This window comes from Asterias rubens, chromosome 5 (assembly GCF_902459465.1).
Source record: "Asterias rubens chromosome 5, eAstRub1.3, whole genome shotgun sequence".
NCBI lineage: Eukaryota > Metazoa > Echinodermata > Asteroidea > Forcipulatida > Asteriidae > Asterias > Asterias rubens.
The window spans coordinates 12,108,851-12,130,550 of NC_047066.1; the positions used below are offsets into that span (position 1 = coordinate 12,108,851).

The 21,700-nt window shown below is 37.1% G+C and overlaps 1 protein-coding gene across 1 annotated transcript in view; it reads right to left on the reverse strand.

Annotated features, from left to right (window-relative positions):
• The window catches only part of LOC117290169, a 59,749-nt gene that overhangs the window by 18,510 nt on the left and 19,539 nt on the right, over positions 1–21,700 (reverse strand). The window contains exons 3-8 of the mRNA XM_033771425.1: positions 9,911–10,034; positions 9,057–9,224; positions 7,407–7,564; positions 6,543–6,684; positions 4,565–4,735; positions 3,488–3,583 (exon numbers count right to left, since the gene is read on the reverse strand). Coding sequence (XP_033627316.1) covers positions 3,488–3,583; positions 4,565–4,735; positions 6,543–6,684; positions 7,407–7,564; positions 9,057–9,224; positions 9,911–9,971 — 796 coding nt within the window. The 5' untranslated portion in view covers positions 9,972–10,034. The remainder of the gene's footprint in view (positions 1–3,487; positions 3,584–4,564; positions 4,736–6,542; positions 6,685–7,406; positions 7,565–9,056; positions 9,225–9,910; positions 10,035–21,700) is intronic.

Sequence of the window (21,700 nt, forward strand, 5' to 3'; positions counted from 1 at the left end):
AAAAAGCATTATTATTACAAACGCAATAGAATGTGCATAGCTCAAAATGCTTCTGGTAAGCCCGGTTCATACTTCCTGCGAATAAGTGCTTTGTGCGAAGTGAAGTTACTGCGTCACCATATGAAAAACAGAGTGTACCGGTTATTGCATCACAAAATTCGCATCTCATTCGCAGGAAGTATGAACAGGCTTTAATGTCAGTGCAAGGCAAGGCAAATGGTGTCAAATCAGCTTCTTAAATTAAAAAAATGATTTCCTTGAAGCAATCCAAACACCCTCATAGATCAACCAGGGGCCTTTCTCAAACCCTGGCTTGGGCTCCATCTACGACTTAGGCTCTGTGCACTGCTTACAATGGCTTACGCCCATACACAGTGGAACCACAGCTCGGCCTTCCAGGCCTTTACTTTTTGAAGCAGCGTTTTATTTGCATGCCGTGGCGGTTCAAACATCAGAGGAGCCTGGAACCGGAGCCCAAGCAGAGGTATGAGAAATAGAATAATAGAATAATGTTTTATTGTCACTTGTAAAAAAAACAATTATTTGAACAGTGAAATTCGTTTTGGTTTTGCGTGTCTAAAAATATGTAATATAAATATACACTAAAAATTTACCATTTATTCAAAAATACATAGAAATATAGTATAAACATCTCTGAGAAATGCCCCTCCAATCAAGTGTTGGTACAGTGGATGTCAGTTTGCTGTACATGCTTCGAGTGGGTTAGTGGACAAAACAAAAGTGTACCAAGTAAATAACCTGAATTAATGTCAGCATTTATGTTTGTCGACTTCTGTGCACACAAATGCACGCAATTTATCCAACAGTAACATAGTGCATGAAGGGTGCAAAGTTGACAGCTTTAACACTGTAACATGTACGATGTACAAAGTCCAGTCGAGAAAAGCGAACATTTTGGTTGTTTCTCAGCAGTTCAAAAATGTTTGTTTTTTTTGACATTGCAAACAAAAACTGTCTGTTTTGCAGTCTACCATGGAATTTAAAATAATGAACAAAAATGTTGAGAAGCTGCATGTCTCTAGTTTTAGCTAATATTTTCAACAAAATATTTAAATTTTTTCCAAGATGTCTCTTAAGTTTCCAGGTCTTTTCTCTGTACATTCCATAAGTTTGTAGATGCAGTTTTGTCTCTCATCTTTGCAAACAAAAAACTGCCTTTTTTTAAAGTTTTACATTGAAAATAAGCAACACAGCTGCTGAGAAGTTACATGCCATGCCTGTAAATGCAGCTAAAAATTTCAATAAATATTCAAATGTTTTCAAAAACTCTCAAGTTTACCGGGATTTTCTCTGTACATCACATAAAATAGTGCATCAGAAATTTTCTTATGTTAAAGGCAGTGGACATTATTAGTTTACTCAAAATAATTATTAGCATAAAACCTTTCTTGATTACGAGTAATGGGGAGAGGTTGATAGTATAAAACATTGTGGGAAACAGCTCCCTCTGAAGTGACGTAGCAGTGTTGTAACCAAGTCATTTTTTCTCAAGTCAAGTGAAGTCGCAAGTCATCTTTGCTCAAGTCAAGTCAAGTCACACGTCATTTTTACTCAAGTCAAGTCAAGTAACAAGTCATTTTTGCTCAAGTCAAGTCAAGTCACAAGTCATTTTTGTCCAAGTCAAGTCAAGTCGCAAGTCAACAAAATTGGTGACTTGAGTCTGACTCGAGTCCAAGTCACCGACTCGAGTCAACAAGACTGTGACGTAGTTTTCGAGAGAAAAGTACACGTAATTTTCCACGAATTTGATGTGAGAACTCAAGTTAAGAATTTGAGGTCTCAAAATCAACCATCAGAAAGCACACAACTTCGTGTGACAAGGGTGATTTTTCTTTCATTATTATCTCGCAACTTTGACCACAGATTGAGCTCAAATTTTCACAGGTTTGTTATTTTATGCATATGTTAAGATACACCAACTGTGAAGACTAGTCTTTGACAATTACCAATAGTGTCCACTGTCTTTAATGTATAACAATATTTATTGTTGCATGTTCTTCAACCGTTTGGTGATGAATACATTTGAAATGTATTTTTTAAGTGTAAGTGATGCACAAGTCCCTCAATACAATTCATTATTTTTAACAAACCAATAGACTCCCTGCAAGCTACAGCAGCAGCTTCACTTAGGTCACAGAAAACCAATCATTGGCTGAGAGTTGTGCATGAAATGTCAACATGTGCATATTACCGTTGTTTGACCTCAGCCATTGCGACCCAGGCAATAAAATCTTTGGTTTGGCCAAAAGAAGAATTTCAAAGCACCAAATCATTTAGAAAAAGCATGGAAGTGAGATAGCATCAATATGGTGTTTTAACTGTTGCGGTGTATGGATTACTTGCCAAGATCAAGCAAAATGAGTCATTTGTCAACCTAAATCTAGGTGATTTCTATTATTTTTTATTTCATTTGAAGAGCATAGCTATTGCTTTAAAGGATTTTGGTACTTTTTATAACACACAACACAATGTGCACAGATTTACATCAAACTTACACTGTTTGAAGATAATGATAGTAGAAAGCGTACTTTTAAATATTAGTTGCTGAGGTGCTGTAGTTTTTGAGAAATGAGTAAAACAATGTCACGAAAATAAGTCCTTACATGCTTAAATAATTTTTGTCTCATGATCATGCTGATACAAAATTTTTTTCATGACATCGTTTAACTCATTTCTCAAAAACTACAGCACCTCATCAAGTAATATTTTCAAGGAAGATTTCTACCATCATTATGTTCAAACTGATGAGTAAAGCCCGGTTCATACTTCATGCGAATGCGAATGCGTAGCGAATTTGACGTCACAACCCTCCTTTCGCAGCGACATTCGCAGGCGAGTCGAGCAGAGCTCAACTGCTGCGAATTATTCGTTGCGAATTTGTGACGTCAACATTCGCTTCGCATTCGCATTCGCAGGAAGTATGAACCGGGCTTAAGTTTAATGTAAACCTGTGGACACTGTGTTTTTTGTCCTACAACCGACCCTTTAATATTAACACTGTTAAAATCCCATGTTAATACTTCCTTTAGACACTACCTTCAAAGTGATAAAACCAGAAACAACCCAGGGATGATACAAAACAAAAATACTGAGTTGTTTATTGAGTAAATCGGCACGTTCTTTAAGTGCTTAAATTTTAGGCCCTTTTTCATGTTATTTATGAGGAAGGAAGTTGCAAATAGAAAATCAGATACATATTATGTAAGCATTTAAATTTAAAAAAACAAATATATTTAAAAATTTCACCCTTGTTTTTGGTTGTTTCTTCTCAATGATAACATTTCTAACAAACGACTCAATTAGATTGAGTTCATCACATTTATGCAGCTCTTTCTGAGACCAGTCAAAGGAATGAAATTTATGCAGAAAAAATCATTTAGAAAAAGCAAGGTGAAATACAGAGCATCTGTAAGTCCTGCTGTTTCCATTAAGAAAGCCTGTCTCCCCAAAAAGCAACTTGTATTACCTTGTAGGTTTAGCGTCTCCTCCATTCTGATCCTGATGTCCTCGGAGCAGATAGAGTCAACATCACTCAACTCCAATATAGGTTTCCTAAGGGGGTCTATAAGATAATTTCAGGAAAGTTATTCTTGTGTCCTTCCCACAATAAATTCTTGTACTTTTTAAAGGAGCATTACAGAATTGGCAAGAAACAAAAATCGTGAAGATCACAGATTTACATAAAACTTACACGGTCTAATGATGATGATAGTTGAAAACATCCCTTGAAATATTTCTGTCGTAAACGTCATATTTGATGTGAAATAAATAATCTAACTTCGCGTTTGGAGTTTTCGCTCAGGGAGCGTTTTATTCATTTTTAATTTGGCATCGATGCAATGCAAAGTTTTTAATCTGTTTTTCACTATTCTCTTGTGACCCAGATGGTCGAACCATCTCAAATTTCTCTCTCAAATATTAAACAACTTCAGGCATGAAGCCTTTTTAGGCATCTAAAAGCACACACATTTTGTGCAACATTGGTGCTTTTCCTTTTGATGTTCTCTTGCAACTTCGACCAACTGCGTCAAAATTTTCTCAGGGTAGTTATTATATGCATATGTTGGGATACACCAAGTGAGGGACAAGCCTTTGACGAATTCCAACAGTTTATATCCTGCTTGCTTTGAGAGCCACTATACACTTTCGGTAAACAGTATTGTTCAAGTCCCACACTTCGTGTATCACAACTTATATATGAAATAACAAACCTGTGAAAATTTACGCTCAATCGGTCATTGGAGTCGGGAGAAACTCTTGTTTCCTCACGTTTCGCCGTGACATGACATGTGTTTAAAATAAATCCGTAATTCTAGCTATCGAGAATTGATATTGTTTTAATGTTTTCTCGAAATGTAAAGCATTTCATGGAATAATATTTCAATAGAAGTCTTTCACCATTACCTTCCGTAAACCCTGTAAATTATTTGTAAATCTGTGATCTTTTTTTTGTTTTTCTGTGCCGAAAGTGTATAATGGCTTTAAGATTCAGCAAGATGTAAAATAATCGGAAGGGTAAATAGTGTGTAATTTGCAAACTTACCTCTTTGATTTCGTTTGTTGCTCAGCCTTTTTTTATCTCTTGAGTTTTTGGCCACTCCGCCATTCATCTGGACTATCCCATTACCCTGGTGGGTGTGGTCCATTCTGGGTACTAGGCTAGAGTCTCTCGGAAGGCTGCTTGTTCCTAAACCGGTGTCGAACCCATTGTCATCTAGAAAAAAAGAAACAATTAAGACAATTTAATAATAATAATAATCATGTTATAATTTACCTGCTGCTGAACATAGGATTCGAACTGCCTCTAGCCATTGGGCAATCTCGGTGGTCTAGTTGGAATGACACTGCTCTAGAATTGCAAAGGTCATGGGTTTGAATCCCACCCGAGTAATATGCCTGTGATTTTTTAACACAGAACTTGAGTAAGTATTTATTATAGTATACAGAACTAAACATACATCGGTGTATATGGAAAAACAAATAAATGAGTTATAATCATATTTGAAATTTATAATGCGCCCCTTACATGCAAATGATCAAAAGTGTGCATAACATGCAATTTAAAACGATTTGGGAAAAGAAAACAAAATTCATACAAAATTGTCATCAGACATCGAATCTACGATAATAATAATGGTGGCTTCTTATAATATAGTGCTCTAAATCTGTCACTCAGTGACACTCATGCACTCTCACATTATTGTAGCGATAAAGTATGAGACCTTTTCCCTTTACATATACTGTAGGGGACCGTAATAAATAATAAAAAATAAAAAGCATTCATATTGGCCAAAATCTGCCTAAAAAGACGCTCAAAGCGCTTACGTGTACATTGTAGTGGTTTACAAGGTGCAGGACAATTAAATCAAAGAAGTGGAGATGGGCAGGCAACCTAGCAACATGTGTGCATGCAAAGCAATCAATTGGGCCCAATTTCATAGAGCTGCTAAGCACAAACATTTGCTTAGCATGAAATTTCTTCCTTGATAAAAGCAGGATCAGCAACAACATTTCCATTTGTTGGATATCGCTTGTTACTGGTATTCAGCTGTTGTTTGCTTATCCTGAAAATCATGTGGAAATTTGGTTAGTAATGCTGTTTTTATCGAAGGCAAAAATTTCATGCTAAGCAAATTGTTTGTGCTTAGCAGCTCTATGAAATTGGGCCCTGGACAAGAAAAAGGGGGCGACAAAACAGAAGATGGAGAGATGACCCAAGTACACACAGGGGGCATTGCTTGGCAACAGACAGCGCAGGATGAGATGGAGAATTGTTGAAGAGGCTTTCCCCCTGCAGTGGAGTGAAACAGACTAGACGACGACAAGGTGCTCTGGTGCAATAGCCAACCAATCATACCAGAAAAACTTCTGAGTTTGGTCTTTCCATTGTTAAATATTCTGTCTGTCCAATAGGGAAGAACGCAAAAGCACTGAGCTTCTTTATTCCCCTACATACTGACAGGATGTATAGACGATGTGACCTATGTTTACATTCAAACCACCCTCTGTTGAAAAAACAATGTATACGTCATGTTTCGCAGGGCAAAAAGTCACGTACATGTAGTCATGGTAATATTGCACCCACTTTCTAGCTGGCTGCCAAAACACAAAGGTTTTGCCCGGCAATATGCGTGCAAATCATGTTATGGTATTCGTATGACGTCACATCGTCTATACACGGGCCTAATACTTCACCAAGGCAACAAAGGCGATTGCCTCCATGTCCCCTGGTCATGCATTGCCTTGGTGGCCTTGAAATGCTCCAGTAGAAATTTACAGTTTCCTCATAGGGTGTCCTTTACCAAGAAGGAAATGCCTGGTGCCATTGCCATCTCAAAAGTGAAGCATACAGATACGCTGGTGTACATACAATTCGGTACAGCATTGATATTTATCACATAAATTCAATGCAGACAAGTTTTACAAAAAGTTATGACATAAATAATACCTTGTACATATTCTGTTTGTGTGAAATAAATGTCAAAAAAAAAGCTGATTCAAAAAAATGATTAAACAGTTACCATGCTCTTCTTCATCAGCCGTTGTATCGTCATTTGATTCCTCAGACAGACTTCCTGGCGTATGTATTTCCTGACCCAATGTCTGTTGAGTTCTTGGTTGGCCAGACTGGAAGCTATGTTCACTGGCCTCACTTGTTCTGCTCTGTTGACAGGGAAAATAAAATAAAGAAATTAACTTAAAGGAACATTACAGAATTGGCAAGAAAAAAACTCTCCTATGGTCAAAGGCTTTCTAATCTTGTTGATCATTAATTTTTTTAAATGTGCTTACGAGCTTTAAAATTTAAGTGTAATTTGTAAGCTTTGTTGGCCTGCTCTCACACTTGTCCTGTCTGCTTCAATAGACCGTATTGAATAACCCCTTTTGCTGCTATAAAAGTCGCCATATTGTAGGTCAAACCGTATAAGCGTCTAAACGCGTACATCAAAGAAGCACGCAGCATTCCCGGTTTGATTTCTATGGCACAATTGCACACACGCACATGCTCGCAGACGCCATCTTGTCGGCCAAAAATTTGAAAGGTGACGTCATATTCATTACGGTCTTTTGTCCTTGGTCCGTTTTACTATACCTTGGTTGTACCAAAGTTGTACTAAATGTTTGTCTGTCCATAGGTTATAGGGCGCAAAAGCAACTCACTTTAACCAAATGGTGTCATTAATTTGCTGTTTATCATTGAACCTTTACCCATACTTAATATACCATACCTCATTCTTAATATGTATTGCTTGTGTAATGTCTACATATTTATGCATTGAGGTAATGAATGATAGCATTGACATTAATTTAAACAAATGTTACTGAATAAATGAATGAAATCGGGCAGGAAGACCACCACTATGGAAGAACTCTCACTGACTTACCCTATTAATAATATTGTGTAGCTCAGCATCAATGTTATCCAGTATCATATCCACATGGTGCATATTTATGACCCCGTGGCTCGGCTTGCTACCGTCCACCCCAGCCAGGTCCTCATCAAGAGACACTAGGGTGTCACCGGAGTTATCCAGAGCCTCTCCTGCATAATAGTCAATAATAATAATAATTTTTATCAGATTACTGTTAAAAAATGAAATTATAACTTTAACCAGGGCATAAATGTGACGTGCAATTTGTTAAGGGTAGGATTGCAGACCTTTTAATCCCTGAACATAGCCGACTAAAATGAAAAATGTGGAAAAGAACTTAAGAAGCAACGCGTGGTGATCAACATTCGATCGGGTCGGTCGGTATCTGGTTTCATGCATATTCAGTAAAAACATCGCGGGTTAAAAAAACATAACTTTCTGGCGTTTCTCAAATTTAAGTGTAGTACTAGAAGAACCAAGAACGACGTGAGATGTATTTTATCCCGGACAACGGGTTTCAAATGCTTAATATGTTATTGTTGCAAGTTTACACAAGGGAGTTGTCATAAGATCATTGCATAAGATGTGTTCAAAATCGTTCACCTCGCACCTCACACTATTGAATATCCCAGATAAAAGAGAAAAAAATGCGAATGGCAAAGGAAGAAAAGAAAATACTTCACCAGAAGTAAAAACCAAAAACTACACACGCATTTGCGACTTTTCTCCCTCGGCTCTTTTTTCCTTTCCCCTTCCTCCCCTCCCCCATTATTATTTTTTCCTTTCTTCTTCTTTCCTTGCCTCTTTCTCTGTTTTTTTTTTTCTTTTCTTTTGGGGGGACCCTCTTGGGGGGGGGCTCAAGCCCCCCGAGCACCCCCCCCCCCCCCCTTGGGTGCGCCGTAGACATAAAGAAGCAAAGTTTGTAAGGTTATAGGTCCCTGATCAAGCGTGTGCATTGAGCCGATAACTATTTTGATGTCTTGTGGAAGACACTACTCCAGGTAGGAAAAATGTTCCTGAAAGGACAGGCGTATTCAAGAAGGCTCAATGCACGAGCTGATAATCATACAAGTGATTCAGAAAAAGAAAAAGCCTTTACACACTTTCGGAAAAAAAAAAAATTAAAGTTCACAGATTTACAAATAACTTACAGGATTTACAGAAGGTAATTATGAAAGACTTCTCTTGAAATATTATTCCATGAATTGCTTTATTTTTTGAGAAAACATTAAACAATTATCAATTCTTGATATCGAGAATTACAGATTTTTTTTAAACACATGTCATAACACAGCGATTGTGCAGAAACAAGGGTGGGTTTTTCCTTATATTTTCTCCCGACTCTGATGACCAATTAAGCCTAAACTTTCACAGGTTTGTTATTTTATATATTATAAGTGTGGGCCTTTGGACAATACTGTTAACCGAAAGTGTCCAATGACTTTAAACTGTTATAGAAGGAAGCTGTCTTTTATACTATTGTGGAGTGAATTTCAGAGGTCAGGAGATGCAACCTGAAAAGCCCTTTGCCCATAAGCTTTGGTGGTGGCTGGAAAAGGAGTGAGAAGATTTTGCGAGCATGAACAAAGATTTCTAGTAGGATATATAGTCATAGTTGTGGATTAATTCTCTGAGGTATTGAGAAGCTATGTCCTGCATTACCATCATCCTCCACCTCGATGTTATGGTCAGCTTCCTCCGCTGACTGAACCTGACGCTGGATAAAGTTCTGCTCGTTTCTGTTTTCAGCCTGGTCTAATTCCTCTCCTTCGTCATTGTCTGCTTCGTCGGAACTTTCAAACTCTTCCCCCGAGGCTTCAGACTGCGATCCTGGCAGAAAGTTATAAAAAAAAGAATTGGATAAACATCTTACTATGAAGAACACAGTAGGCAAAATGATAAAATAACTCAATCAGTTGATTTATTCCAGTTATATTTCATGCAAAAAGTATAGCCTCTTACTCATCAACACACCGCTCTCACCGCAGTTTTGTCCCATTGTGCGTTGTTGACCGCACACAGATTTGATTGGGAAAGAAGTTCTACAAACCTGTTCCTCATGTCACGATTCACGAAAATGGTTGTTGATGAAAAAGGTATTATAAGGTGATAAGAAAAAGGCAAGTTTGCAAACTTCACATCTGTTTTTTTTTTTATTATTTTTGTTATGCTTCTAAAATTGTGTACATTATTATATGTGGGCTAGTGACAAAACTTGCAAGCGACCCAAAATTTTGGTTGACTCGTCTGATGCTGATCGGCGAGTGAACAAAAAAGTTCGGGGGAAACCCCTGTCTACATACCTGGATTCTGGATTGATACGGTCTAGTTCCCCCCTCCAATCCAATTCATCACTCCATGAACCATTCATCTTGAGACCTGAGCCCAGAGTTCGAATCTTACCCAGCTACCCATTGATTTGTTTCCCTCGAGTATCAGAGTATACAGAGCTTACCACACATTGGTGTTTGGGTAAAATTGAAATGAAACAGTCTACATGTACATTGTATACATACCTGGATTGACGAGGTCTAGTTCCCCGCTTCGATCCGATGCGTCACTCCATGAACCATTCATTTTGAGATTCTACCTGAGCCGGCTCTCCTCTTGTGCAATCACAACATTCTCTGTCTCATCTTACTAAACAAACAAACAAACCGAAACAAAACTAAATGAATTTTTGTGTTGATTTAAAAAAAAAAAATTATTAAAGATTGCCTCACATCACATTAGGCCCGATGGCCTAATCACACTCAAAAGCTTTTGGTCAAAACTGAGTTAAAATGCATACATTTTAATACTGTCCGTTTTGAAATGTAATCCGTGTCCATTTTGAATAGTGTAATCACAACATTCTCTCTCTCATCTTACACAAATAAACAAACAAAACAAAACTAGAGAATTTGTGCATTGATTTTGTACAAGTTTTTGTGAGAGATTGCCTAAAATGACATTTAGGCCCATGGCCTATTCCCACCAGCTTTTGGTGAAAATTTAGTTAAAATGCATACATTTTAAAAAGTGTCTTTTGAAATGAAAAATTAAACTCTCAAAAAGAGAAGGGAATTTATAAGAGTTTAAAGCTTAAAGTAAAGTCAATTTAAAGAGTTTATTGTGTGTACAATATACAAAGACATGTTTAGCAGTGAAATATTGATTTGATGTTGAGTGTTCACGACAAAGTATTTCAAAATGTACAGACAGTAATTAAAACAAAACAAGTATACTTGAAGTCTGTTGTGTAAGACGAAAACAGAATATTGAAATGGAAACTAAACACCGCCAAGACCACAGTATCCTTAATCAACATACAGCACAGTTGCTCAAACAACATTGAAAATCATTATCATAAAAACAAGCCGAATCACATTTTGTGCCAGACAGCGCACAACGGTCCATAAAGCAAATAGAATTCCTCTGGTCTTTCCGATCGAGTAAATTACTATAGATGACGAGATCACACAGTTATTCCCTAGATACACCCTGGGGCTAATATAGCAGAACTCAGCAGAGAGCATGAGAGTATAATTAAGACTGCCCAGGGTAGATGTATTAAAGGACGAGTTTGGGTATTGCCAAAGACCAGTACCCTCACTTGGTGTATCCAAACTTTATGCATACAATACAAAATACGAGAAAATTTGACCTCATTTGGTCTTTAGAGAAAATATTTAAAGCAAAAACACCATTGTTGCATAAATTTGTGCACTAGATGACTGGACGTGGACACATTTTGGTAATTGCCAATTATACCAGTATCCTCACTTGATGTATCCAAACGTATGCATGAGTAACAAACCTGTGAACATTAATTTTTTGCTCAATTGGTCATCGAAGTTGCAAAATTCAAAGTTGTAAGCAAGTTGCAAGCTTGCAACTTCGATGACCAAATTTAGCCAAAAATCTCTTTTCATTGAAAGAAAATTAACACCCTTGTTGCACAAATTAGTGTGTTTTCACTTTCAGTCTTTCTCAGATTCAAAAGAAATATTTAAGTTAAAAATTACCTCTTTCTCAAAAAAATTACTTTAGGGGAGTCGTTTTCACAATGTTTTATACTATTAACAACTATCCTTTAATTTGCTTGTTACCAAGTATATTATGCTTTTAATAATTTTAGATATACCAAACTAATCCAGTGCCTTCAAAGTGTGACTCTGTGTTCATGCCTGGAAGTTTTCCATTTATCTCTCCCTCGCTCACTCTTTGTCTTAATCAATCTTCAAATGAGAAAGTTCCTGTTAGAGACGCTTGATTAATCTCTTTATACGGCTCAGTGCCCAGCCGTGCATGATTGAATGGGGTTAACTCCTCCAGGTTTAACATTCGCACATTAATTACAATTAAAGGCAAAGTTTAACTTTGTTTTTGTTTTTCGATTGTTTTAATCCTATGATAAATGTAGATACATGCCTGTAAAATTTAACTTTCTAAAGGTGGTAGTGTTTTTTGAGATATTGTCAAAAATCTACAGAAATTGTGTCCATGACGCAGGAAGAAGAAATCCGTAATTGGAATTCACTATATACGCAGAGTCAGAAAAAAAGTTCCATGCAGAAATATTTCCTCAGAATGATTTTTTTTTAAATCTCTCTCTCTCGAATAATACTAATAGTAATAATAATAATAGTAATATCAAAGTCTTCCTAGCACACGTTTCTACCAAACAAGGTACTCAAGGCGCTATATAATATAAACTCGGTCATCGGAGTCGGGAGAAAATAACGTGGAAAACCCATGTGTTTCCGCACGTTTCGCCGTGTCATAACATGTGTTTAAAATAAATCCGTAATTCTCGAAAACGAGAACTGATAATTGTTTTAATGTTTTCTCGAAAAGTAAAGCATTTCATGGAATAATATTTCAAGAGAAGTCTTTCACCATTACCTTCTGTAAACCCTGTAAGTTATTTGTAAATCTGTGAACTTTAATTATATTTCTGTGTCGAAAGTGTATAATGGCTTAAAGGGCACAAGTGTCACGACTGGGGGGATTTAAACCCACACTGTGCTGATCAGAAACACCAGAGCTTGAATTCGGTGCTTTTTCATAGCGGTCCCCTAAGACCACATTCCAAAAGTTACAGTTACAAGTTTGCCCACAAATTATTTCAAACAAACACAAATTGTGTCGTCCACAAAATGAAAATTTAATCCAACACTATGCCTACCTTTAACAAGAACTCGTATTCCTATGAAGTAAAACCTGAAGTGCTCTAAACTCTCAAAAAGCATTCCCCTCAGTGAGTTGAATACCTTATTACTTTACAAATTGATCCCAACGAATTGGGTTATATCACGATAACATTGCCGTTTACAACTCTCATGTTGCCTATACTCTTACCGTGGTTTAATCAACGCTGTAATTGGTTCAATTTCTACCTCCATGGTTCAACAGTCACCGCTTGACAGAATCAAGGGGCCAGACACATGGTTAATTAATGGGGGACAAAGGTTCGAAGGGGGGGGGGGGGGGTGAAGACATAAGGCCAAGTAAACAAAAATACCAGTTGATCGTCCAGGTTTTTCCGAAAAGAGGAGGATGAGGGCAATTTTCAAAGGTGGCTGCCAAGTATTTACTAGTCACTACTAACTTGTTGTTGTTACAAGTTCTTAAAAGAGTAGTCAATTTAATGAGAAAAACACAGTGACTTTTTGAAAAAAAGTGTGAACTAAAATAAAAACAATTTTTTTAAATGCAGCCAAAAAAAAATGAGGGAGGGGACGATCAACAGGTATTTTACTTTATTTGGCCTAATGTTACTTTAAATCTGTGGCAGCTCCCCCCTGGAACCCTATTAATACTTCATGGCTGAGAGTATTATGATGTTTAACATGAGTGGATTATTCGTATCAAGGTACGGATTGGTGCTGTGAGTTCATGCATCGTTGCCCGGTAACTTGGCTACTGTTTACCTAAATCATAAAATTTACTGGGGTTATACTGTTAAAAATCAGTTCTTTTGTGGGGTGTTTACTATAGCTCTCAATTGTTGTTGCCTTCTTAAACTGTTTTGAAGTAGAGCGAGCAAAAATATGCAGCGCAGCTTCTAACGGTGAGATGCCAAAGAAGCGCTTAATAAAAATCGGTACTTTTTTTGCTTGAACAACATTAAGTATTAATGATGTTTGCAATACCTAAATGATAGTGGTCTCTAGTTACCGATAGTCTGCAAGCCACAAGTAATGCTTTTCGCCAACTGCTTGAGAACCTGTACAATTTTCAAAAGACATGTGCGCGGTATAAATATAAATAACTATTATTGTTATTAATTTATGCATTTTTTTTATTTTTTTTATTTTGTTTTAGGTATTTTGTTTTTACTATTATTATTTCAAGACCCATTTATTTAGCACCTTATAAGGGTTTACAAGGTACTACGGCGCATACAGCAGCCACAGCCAGGAACACCGGGGCCAACCCCTTCTCTTTTCAAAAAGTGCACTGGGTTCTTTAACATGCGTTACACAACACATGGGACCAACGGCTTTACGTCCCGTTCGAAGGCAGAGCAATGGACACAAGTGTCACGGCTGGGGATTCGAAACCCACACACTGCTGATCAGAAACACCAGAGTTTGAATTTGATGCTCTTAACCGCTCGGCCACGACACTTCTTAATAAATGATCCAAATATCAACTCACCCCACCATTTACATGTAGCTAATTCAATGCATCAATTTTTCACATGTTTTCTTCAAAGGTATCATTTGTACACTCAAGAAAAGATATAAAGTGGCTGCATACGCCACACATTTTAATCAATTTTTACCCTGCAGCTACAGGTCATATGGAGAGCTGCATCAATATCTTCTCATCTCAATAAAATACTGGCTGCTATATGAAAGGAAACATAATACAGTCTACCACTTATCTACCATGCAAAACATACTTAAAGGCAGTGGACACTATTGGTAATTAGTCAAAATAATTATTAGCATTAAACCTTACTTGGTAACGAGTAATGTGGAGAGGGTTGATAGTATAAAACATTGTGAGAAACGGCTCCCTCTGAAGTGACATAGTTTTTGACAAAGAAGTAATTTTCCACGAATTTGATTTCGAGACCTCAAGTTTAGAATTTGAGGTCTCGAAATCAAGCATCTAAAAGCACACAACTTCGTGTGACGAGGGTGTTTTTTCTTTCAGTAGTTATCTCGCAACTCCGACGACCAATTGAGCTCAAATTTTCACAGGATTGTTATTTTATGCATATGTTGATATACACCAAGTGAGAAGACTGGTCTTTGACAATTACCAATAGTGTCCACTGTCTTTAAAGGCACAATATTTACACTTGTATAAACATGGGCATATTCATGTAATCGGATTGGACATATAAGAGGATTTGAACACATGTAATCATCCAAAACACAAATAGCGAACATCCCTTCATGGAGCTTGAAGCACGAGGATTGGGAAAAGGGACGAAAGATTAACCTCACTAAAGATAAGAATTTAAACTATAATTAATAGTAAACTTGTGGGTATAACCACATAGAAATAAAAAATAAAAAACAAAAAATTAATAGGCCCTCATCCTCCTCTTCACCTGGACGATGAACTGGTATTTTCTTTTATTTGGCCTAATAGGACCAAATAAATATGTACAATCCCTAGACATGAATGAAGAGTAAAACCCAACTTCAACGAGACACTCAGGAAATTGCTGAAGACCCACTTGTTTTGTGATCAGTAATTTTTTATAATAATTTTGCCATCTTTATTGAAGATTTTCGAACTGTGTTGGACACAACTATACAACTTTGCACCTTCTGGGAAAAGGCGCTCTATAAATGCCAGTTTATTATAAATAATTACTATAGGCTATAGGAAAAGGTTTTTGAGTGAAGGCACCGGACACAATTGGTTATATATTACTCAAAATAATTGTTGGAATAAAAACTTACTTGGTAACAAGCGATGGAGAGCTGTTGATAGTATAAAACATTGTGAGAAACGACTCCCTCTGAAGTAACGTAGTTTTTATTAACGGGATAAGTTCTCACTCAAATATTAAAAACAAATCAGGCATCTACATGTACAAGCACACAGATTTGTGCAACAAGGGTGTTTTTTCTTTAATTTTTCTTGTGCAACTTCGATGACCAATTGAGTCTAAATTTTCACAGATTTACAATATTTTATGCATAAAACACCAATACTGGTCTTTGACAAACTAACACCAAAGGTGCCCAGTGCCTTTAAAAGAACATTTACCAGAAAATATAATGCCTGCTTATTATTACTATTATTACTACATGCACGTACATTCAAGAAATAATTTCCAAATTTGATCTCACCTTTAAAAGAAACCTAAATCCAAAGATGCTTCAGCCAATGTACCTGCTATATCATCCGCAAATCTAATTCATCCAAATCTACAGTGAGGAAATTCCAACCACTGATCCTTGCACATATGTATGATCACACAGTCAACAAAAGCCGAGACTCTTCAAACACTTCGCAAAACCCACACGTTGTTGTTTTTATCCCAAGCAGAGCTGGATTCTATTCCTTCAGAATTATAAACCGGTCACAGCCGCCAAGAAAACAAAAACACTGCAGGCAAATTCACCTCACTTCAGTTTCCATGCTACCCATTCCATACTAGTTAATCCCCTCTTGTATTTCAAAATCAGCGGGCACTCATAAAAAAAAGGCACCTCCAGTACAACACACATAATACTTCAAGCAAATAACAAACCCTAACTGACAAACCATGGAATAGCATTAGCTATAAACCTCGCCTTATCAGTCTCCTGTGGTAATATTTGCTCATTGATCATAAAGTATTATACAGTGATACAATCCTGACAACAGAAACCCCCCCCCCTCTCTCCCTCTCTCTTCGCCCAATCAGACAAAGCCATCAGTTCAAATGAATTAAACATGGTGCTCTTAACCTATACAGTGGTTGCCTAGCTAGGAATGTTGATGCTTTTTAATCACGGCCCGCTCTCGAGTCACTTTGAAATGAGCAATCCAACATGCCATGAATCAGGCATTACGCCTGTATTAAAGTAGCTAGTAAAACATACATTCAAAGTGACCCTTGAGTTTGGGTTTATCAGGGGTCTTTACACAACATCAGATGTTGTGACACCAAGCAAAAAGAGCAAGTTGCAACTGTCTCTTAATACAGTATATCTAAACAACATCACTTCATAGAGCTGTATGATCATATGAAGCACACTCCAGAGTTCCTCTGGCCACACAGGGTGCAAAGTTCTCTTTCTACCCTGCCGTTCGTGTTCATCCTTATGATAGGTAGTAATTTGAGAGATAGTGGGATCGGTAAACTCAACAGTTTGAATCTGCCGCCTTTTTATCTTTATAACGTTATTATCATTGCGAGATTCGTTGCTTCTCACACGGGTTTTTGCCTTACTATTCATAACACACATTGTATTTTGTACATGGATACTGCACAAGTACAGTACGGCAACTCTGCTACCAGACTTCCAAAGCATGCAAAGAGTAGGTGTCTGCGGGCTATAAATGCCACAGAATACATCAGTAGAGGATTTAAGTTACATACTTATTTGTAGGCATGTGCTTGAAAATGTACCCCATAGGCCTGCTACATGCCTACTTTTATACACTTTTCAAGTGGTCCATTAATTAAGTACAATTTTAATAAAATTGCTTCCAAAGTACTGTTAGACTACGTTAAATTCTTTATTTTGAGATTGTGGCAAATGGCATTAAATGTCAGTCTTACAACAATACTGTTGATTGGGTTTTATGATTTAAATTTGATTTGATTTGATTTGATTTAATTTGATTTGAAATGTTTTTTTACCATAAAATGACATTTGCAGCATTGCGATCAAATTACAAAGAGTTTTTAAAATAATCAACGTTCACAAATCAACCTACAGACAACCAAATAAACACATTATTACAGATCACAACTATAAAAAATAAAAAATAAATAAAAAAATTAATACAAACAAATCAAAATAGTTACCAATCTTGTACAAAACCTGGAAGACAACAAGTCCAAGTGAAAAGTTAACCACCCGACAAAAAAAAAAAAAAAAAAAAAGTTTAGGACTAACCCTGAGTTGTCTTCACACTGACCTTTATTATCTCAACTTTTAGAGTCCACAAGAGTTCTCAACCTGTATCAGGTAATTATGAACTGCCGGCGTATCAATATTAACTATATCCAGTGTTTGGCCCCACTTCATAATTGACACTCCAAGTTCTGCGGCTTTTTTTGAGGTTTTTCTCAGTGGTTTTTCCTTCGACAGATAAAGCGTCCGTGATTGTTTGCCTTGTCAACAAATTATATCGCAGAATTTGGGGTTAAAAATAAAAAACCTCAATGTATGAAAAGGAAATTGTTTGTATTGAACTAAATTCAGTTTGTGCTGAAATAAAAATAATGTTTCTTGTTGAGTCACCTGGTTCATGGGTTATTTTGCATTCAACATTTCTTACAAGAAGAGAACCGATTGTGCACATATACAGAACCATAGAAGCAAAGTTTATCTAAAAATGCGAGGAAACTAACCGAACAAGTTGTATTGTTGCATCATTCACTTTTTGCAGGCAAAAACTATACCCTTAGTTGGCACGGTGCTGATGAAAAGGCAATTCTTGTTCCTTCCTCCATGTTTTAGCAAGAAAACATGTTAACTAGCAGAAAAAAATATACCTACTTGTACATACTCTTTCCCCTCTATACTTTAAAATAATTATAGATTTCTAATATATGGCCAGGGATATTGGAATTGAAGGGATATTGGAATTGAAGGCCTTTGGGCTACAGTTTTTGGGTAAACTTTTTTATTTCCACAGGGTTCTGTTTTGTTCATGTTTGTACTGTATGTGGTTGTCATGCCGAATAATAATAAGATAATAATAATAATAACGCAAGCAGGGCCATCCCAATTTAGGGGTCAATTTTTCCCTTCTTTAAAATCAATTCTGATACACATTTGTGTCCATACACTTCGATGAAAAATTTGACAAGTACATGTATGTAACTATGGAGTAATGCAAAAATAACAATAAGTAGCAGTAAGCAGGATAAATGTAATAAAAAGATTGAGGGGCTGTTTTGATTTAAGCAGAAGCTGAAAAAAGGCAGCCTTTTTGCAAAGTTCTTTCACTCCTGTTGCTTTTAGATAGGCAGTGTATATTACTCCATAACATTCCAAGATACAAGTAATTGATTTATTCTTTTTGTGGGGGGCAAGTTAGGAGTAACAAGTTTTATTTGCAATCTTACTGGTCCACAATGTCAATCACAGTCGGCGTGGCAGTGAGTGGACTATGGTTGATGATTTCCTGACACTTAACAATGTGCCAAGCAATACCGCAGTAAATGGTAGCTGAACTATATCAGCCCCACTGTTATTGTTTCTTTTAGAGCCACTGTTTGAAATAGTGCAAAATCGCAGTATCCTAAAAAGTGGGGTTTTAAGCTAGTCAGAGCTTTCGTTTTAAGGCACTGGACACTATTGATAATTACTCAAAATAATACTCAATAAAGAAACTTACTTTGTAACAAGCAATGGAGAGCTATTGATGTTGTAAACCATTGTGAGAAACGGCTCCCTATGAAGTAAATGTAGTTTTTGAGAAAAAGGAAATTTTTCACTCAAGTATTAACATTTTCAGCCTGAAGCTCCTGTTATTAGGCATCTAAAAGCATTACTTTCTGGCAACTTGAATGACCAATTGAGCCCATATTATTTTCACAGGTTTGTTATTTTTTACATACATGTTGGAATACACCAAGTGAGAATACTGGTCTTTGACAATTACCAAAGGTGTCCAGTGCCTTTAAAGGAATTTGATAATCAGTCTTAAAATTAATCAGAGCAATAAAAACTATTGGCTAGAAACCTACAGCAGCTTTTGAAAGTACAAAGCATGTTGAAATTTCACTTTGAAGAAATCAGGTTTTGTAAAAATTAAAAATTAAATTGTGCCCCAAAATTTGAGTCTCAGAAAAGTTACTGACAGTTTTTTTAGGGCTTGGCAGATTGTAATAGTCCTATTAGGGATTATTCCTTCTGCTCTGTATTTTCGGCGATATCGCAAAAAAAAAAAACGACCAGCTCAGCACCTACTCAGCACAGGAAAACCTTGCTAACCAAAAAAAACAGGTTACCAGACAACATTCCATAAAGTTTACATTATTGCGAGCGGAGCCCACTAATTTTTTGCTAGCAAAGAAATTGGTCATGCAGTTTCTTTCTAAGCAAAGAAATTGGTCATGCAGTTTTTTTCTAAGCAAAGAAATCGGTCATGCAGTTTTTGTCTAAGCAAAGAAATTGGTCACGCAGTTTTTCTGCTAAACAGCTTTATAAAGTTGGGCCTTGTCTTGTACTTGGAGTTTATGGAGGGAAAAAAGAAAAGCTTAATTTTAACGCTTTGCTCAACAACGGCTAAAAGGAAAAGAAAGAAAAGCGTAAAACCATGAAATCACTTAAAGGGACATGTTGCCTTGGATTGGGGGAGTTGGTCTTTGAAAAGCGTCTGAAACTTGTTTGTTATGAAATGTATATGGTTAGAAAGATCATTTAAAAGTAGAATATAATGATCCACACAAACATGCCTCGAAATTGTACGGTTTTCCTTATACGTCGTGAACTAACACGGTTGGCCATTTTATGATTTTGACTCCACAAAATGGCCGACCATGTTTGTTTGCGACGTAAAAAGAAAACCGTTCAAGTTCGAGACATGTTTGTGTGGATCATTCTATCCTACTTTTAAATTATCTATCTAACCGTTATGCAGTTTTAAACGCTTTTCAAAGACCAACTCGACCGTGTTCCTTTAAAGCCATTGGACCCTTTCGGTACAGAAACAAAATTAAAAGTTCACAGATTTACAAATAACTTACAGGGTTTACAAAAGGTAGTGGTGAAAGACTTCTCTTGAAATATTATTCCATGAAATGCTTTACTTTTATCAATTCTCGATAGCGAGAATTACAGACTTATTTTAAACACATGTCATGTCACGGCGAAACGCGCGGATACAAGGGTGGGTTTTCCCGTTATTTTCTCCCGACTCCGATGACCGATTGAGCCTAACTTTTCACAGGTTTGTTATTTGATATAGAAGTTGTGATACACGAAGTGAGGGCTTTGGACAATACTGTTTACCGAAAGGGTCAAATGGCTTTAACAAATCAGCGACCGTGTTCATTTAACACATATAATCAGCAGCATCTTAAACCCATGATATTTACAAAGCCAACATAATGTTCTTGCTCTTGTTTGTGTACATGAGGACAGCAAACATTGACTCTTGATAACATTCAGCTTTTGTGCATGTAAACATGTTGGTTTACATCATAAGGGAAGGTACGTGTGTAATGTATGTGTACATGGACAACACTGTTAATCACTTAAAGCCTACACTTACAGATCTACCCAAACAATGATATTAAAGTGTTTATGGTGGCTGTTACAGTTTGAACGAGCCAGTTAAAACTTCTGAGGACCAGGCAAAGTGACCTGATTGGCTAACACTTCATTGCTACTCAGCATGCCCCATTAGCTACATTACAGTGTTCATAAACTGGCTTCAAAATAACCCACTGCACCCACAGCAATGGACCGTTCCGGCTTTCCACTAAGCTCCGCCCACCGCCCACGTGAGCAAGACACGTGTACAAGCACTCCCAATGACATTCTGCACGATTCTGCCGCGCGTGCCAAATATACGCGCACGCATGACCGAGTTTGTCCGACCACAATCATTGCTGTGATTGGTCAAAATGGGTGAACGCGCACAGTTTGATTGACAGGCCGGATCGACCCATTGCCTTTATGCCATGTAGCTACACTGTCCATACACAGGCCTAAAAATTAACCCACATCACCCACAGCAATTGCTGTTGTGCCCTGAACTTTTGCTGTGGTACCACCCTAGGGCCCTGTGCAAGTGTCCAGTACAAATTTACATTTTCCTCATACATGTAGAACTAGAAGTGCCCCTGACCAGATGGAAATTGATGTGCTCCTCCAAGAGTGAAGTTCAAGGCCTGCATACATGATTTTAAACGCAAGTGTGTCACTATACAATTTATGACAATGTTCAACGATACTCGATCAGGGTCCAGTGCTTAAAGCTGGAGGACCGAGAGTGACAAGCCAACAGCAAACCTTGATCTAGGGCTGGGGAAAAGTAAACATGAGCCACAGTAAAACAAAACCTATAATGCAGTTTGCAAAAGACAAAGCATGGGCCCAAGTTATGGTACTCCATTCAGATTTCAGTTTTGCAGTTTTAATTTCCACAGCATAAATCAATAGATCTAAAATGTCACTAAA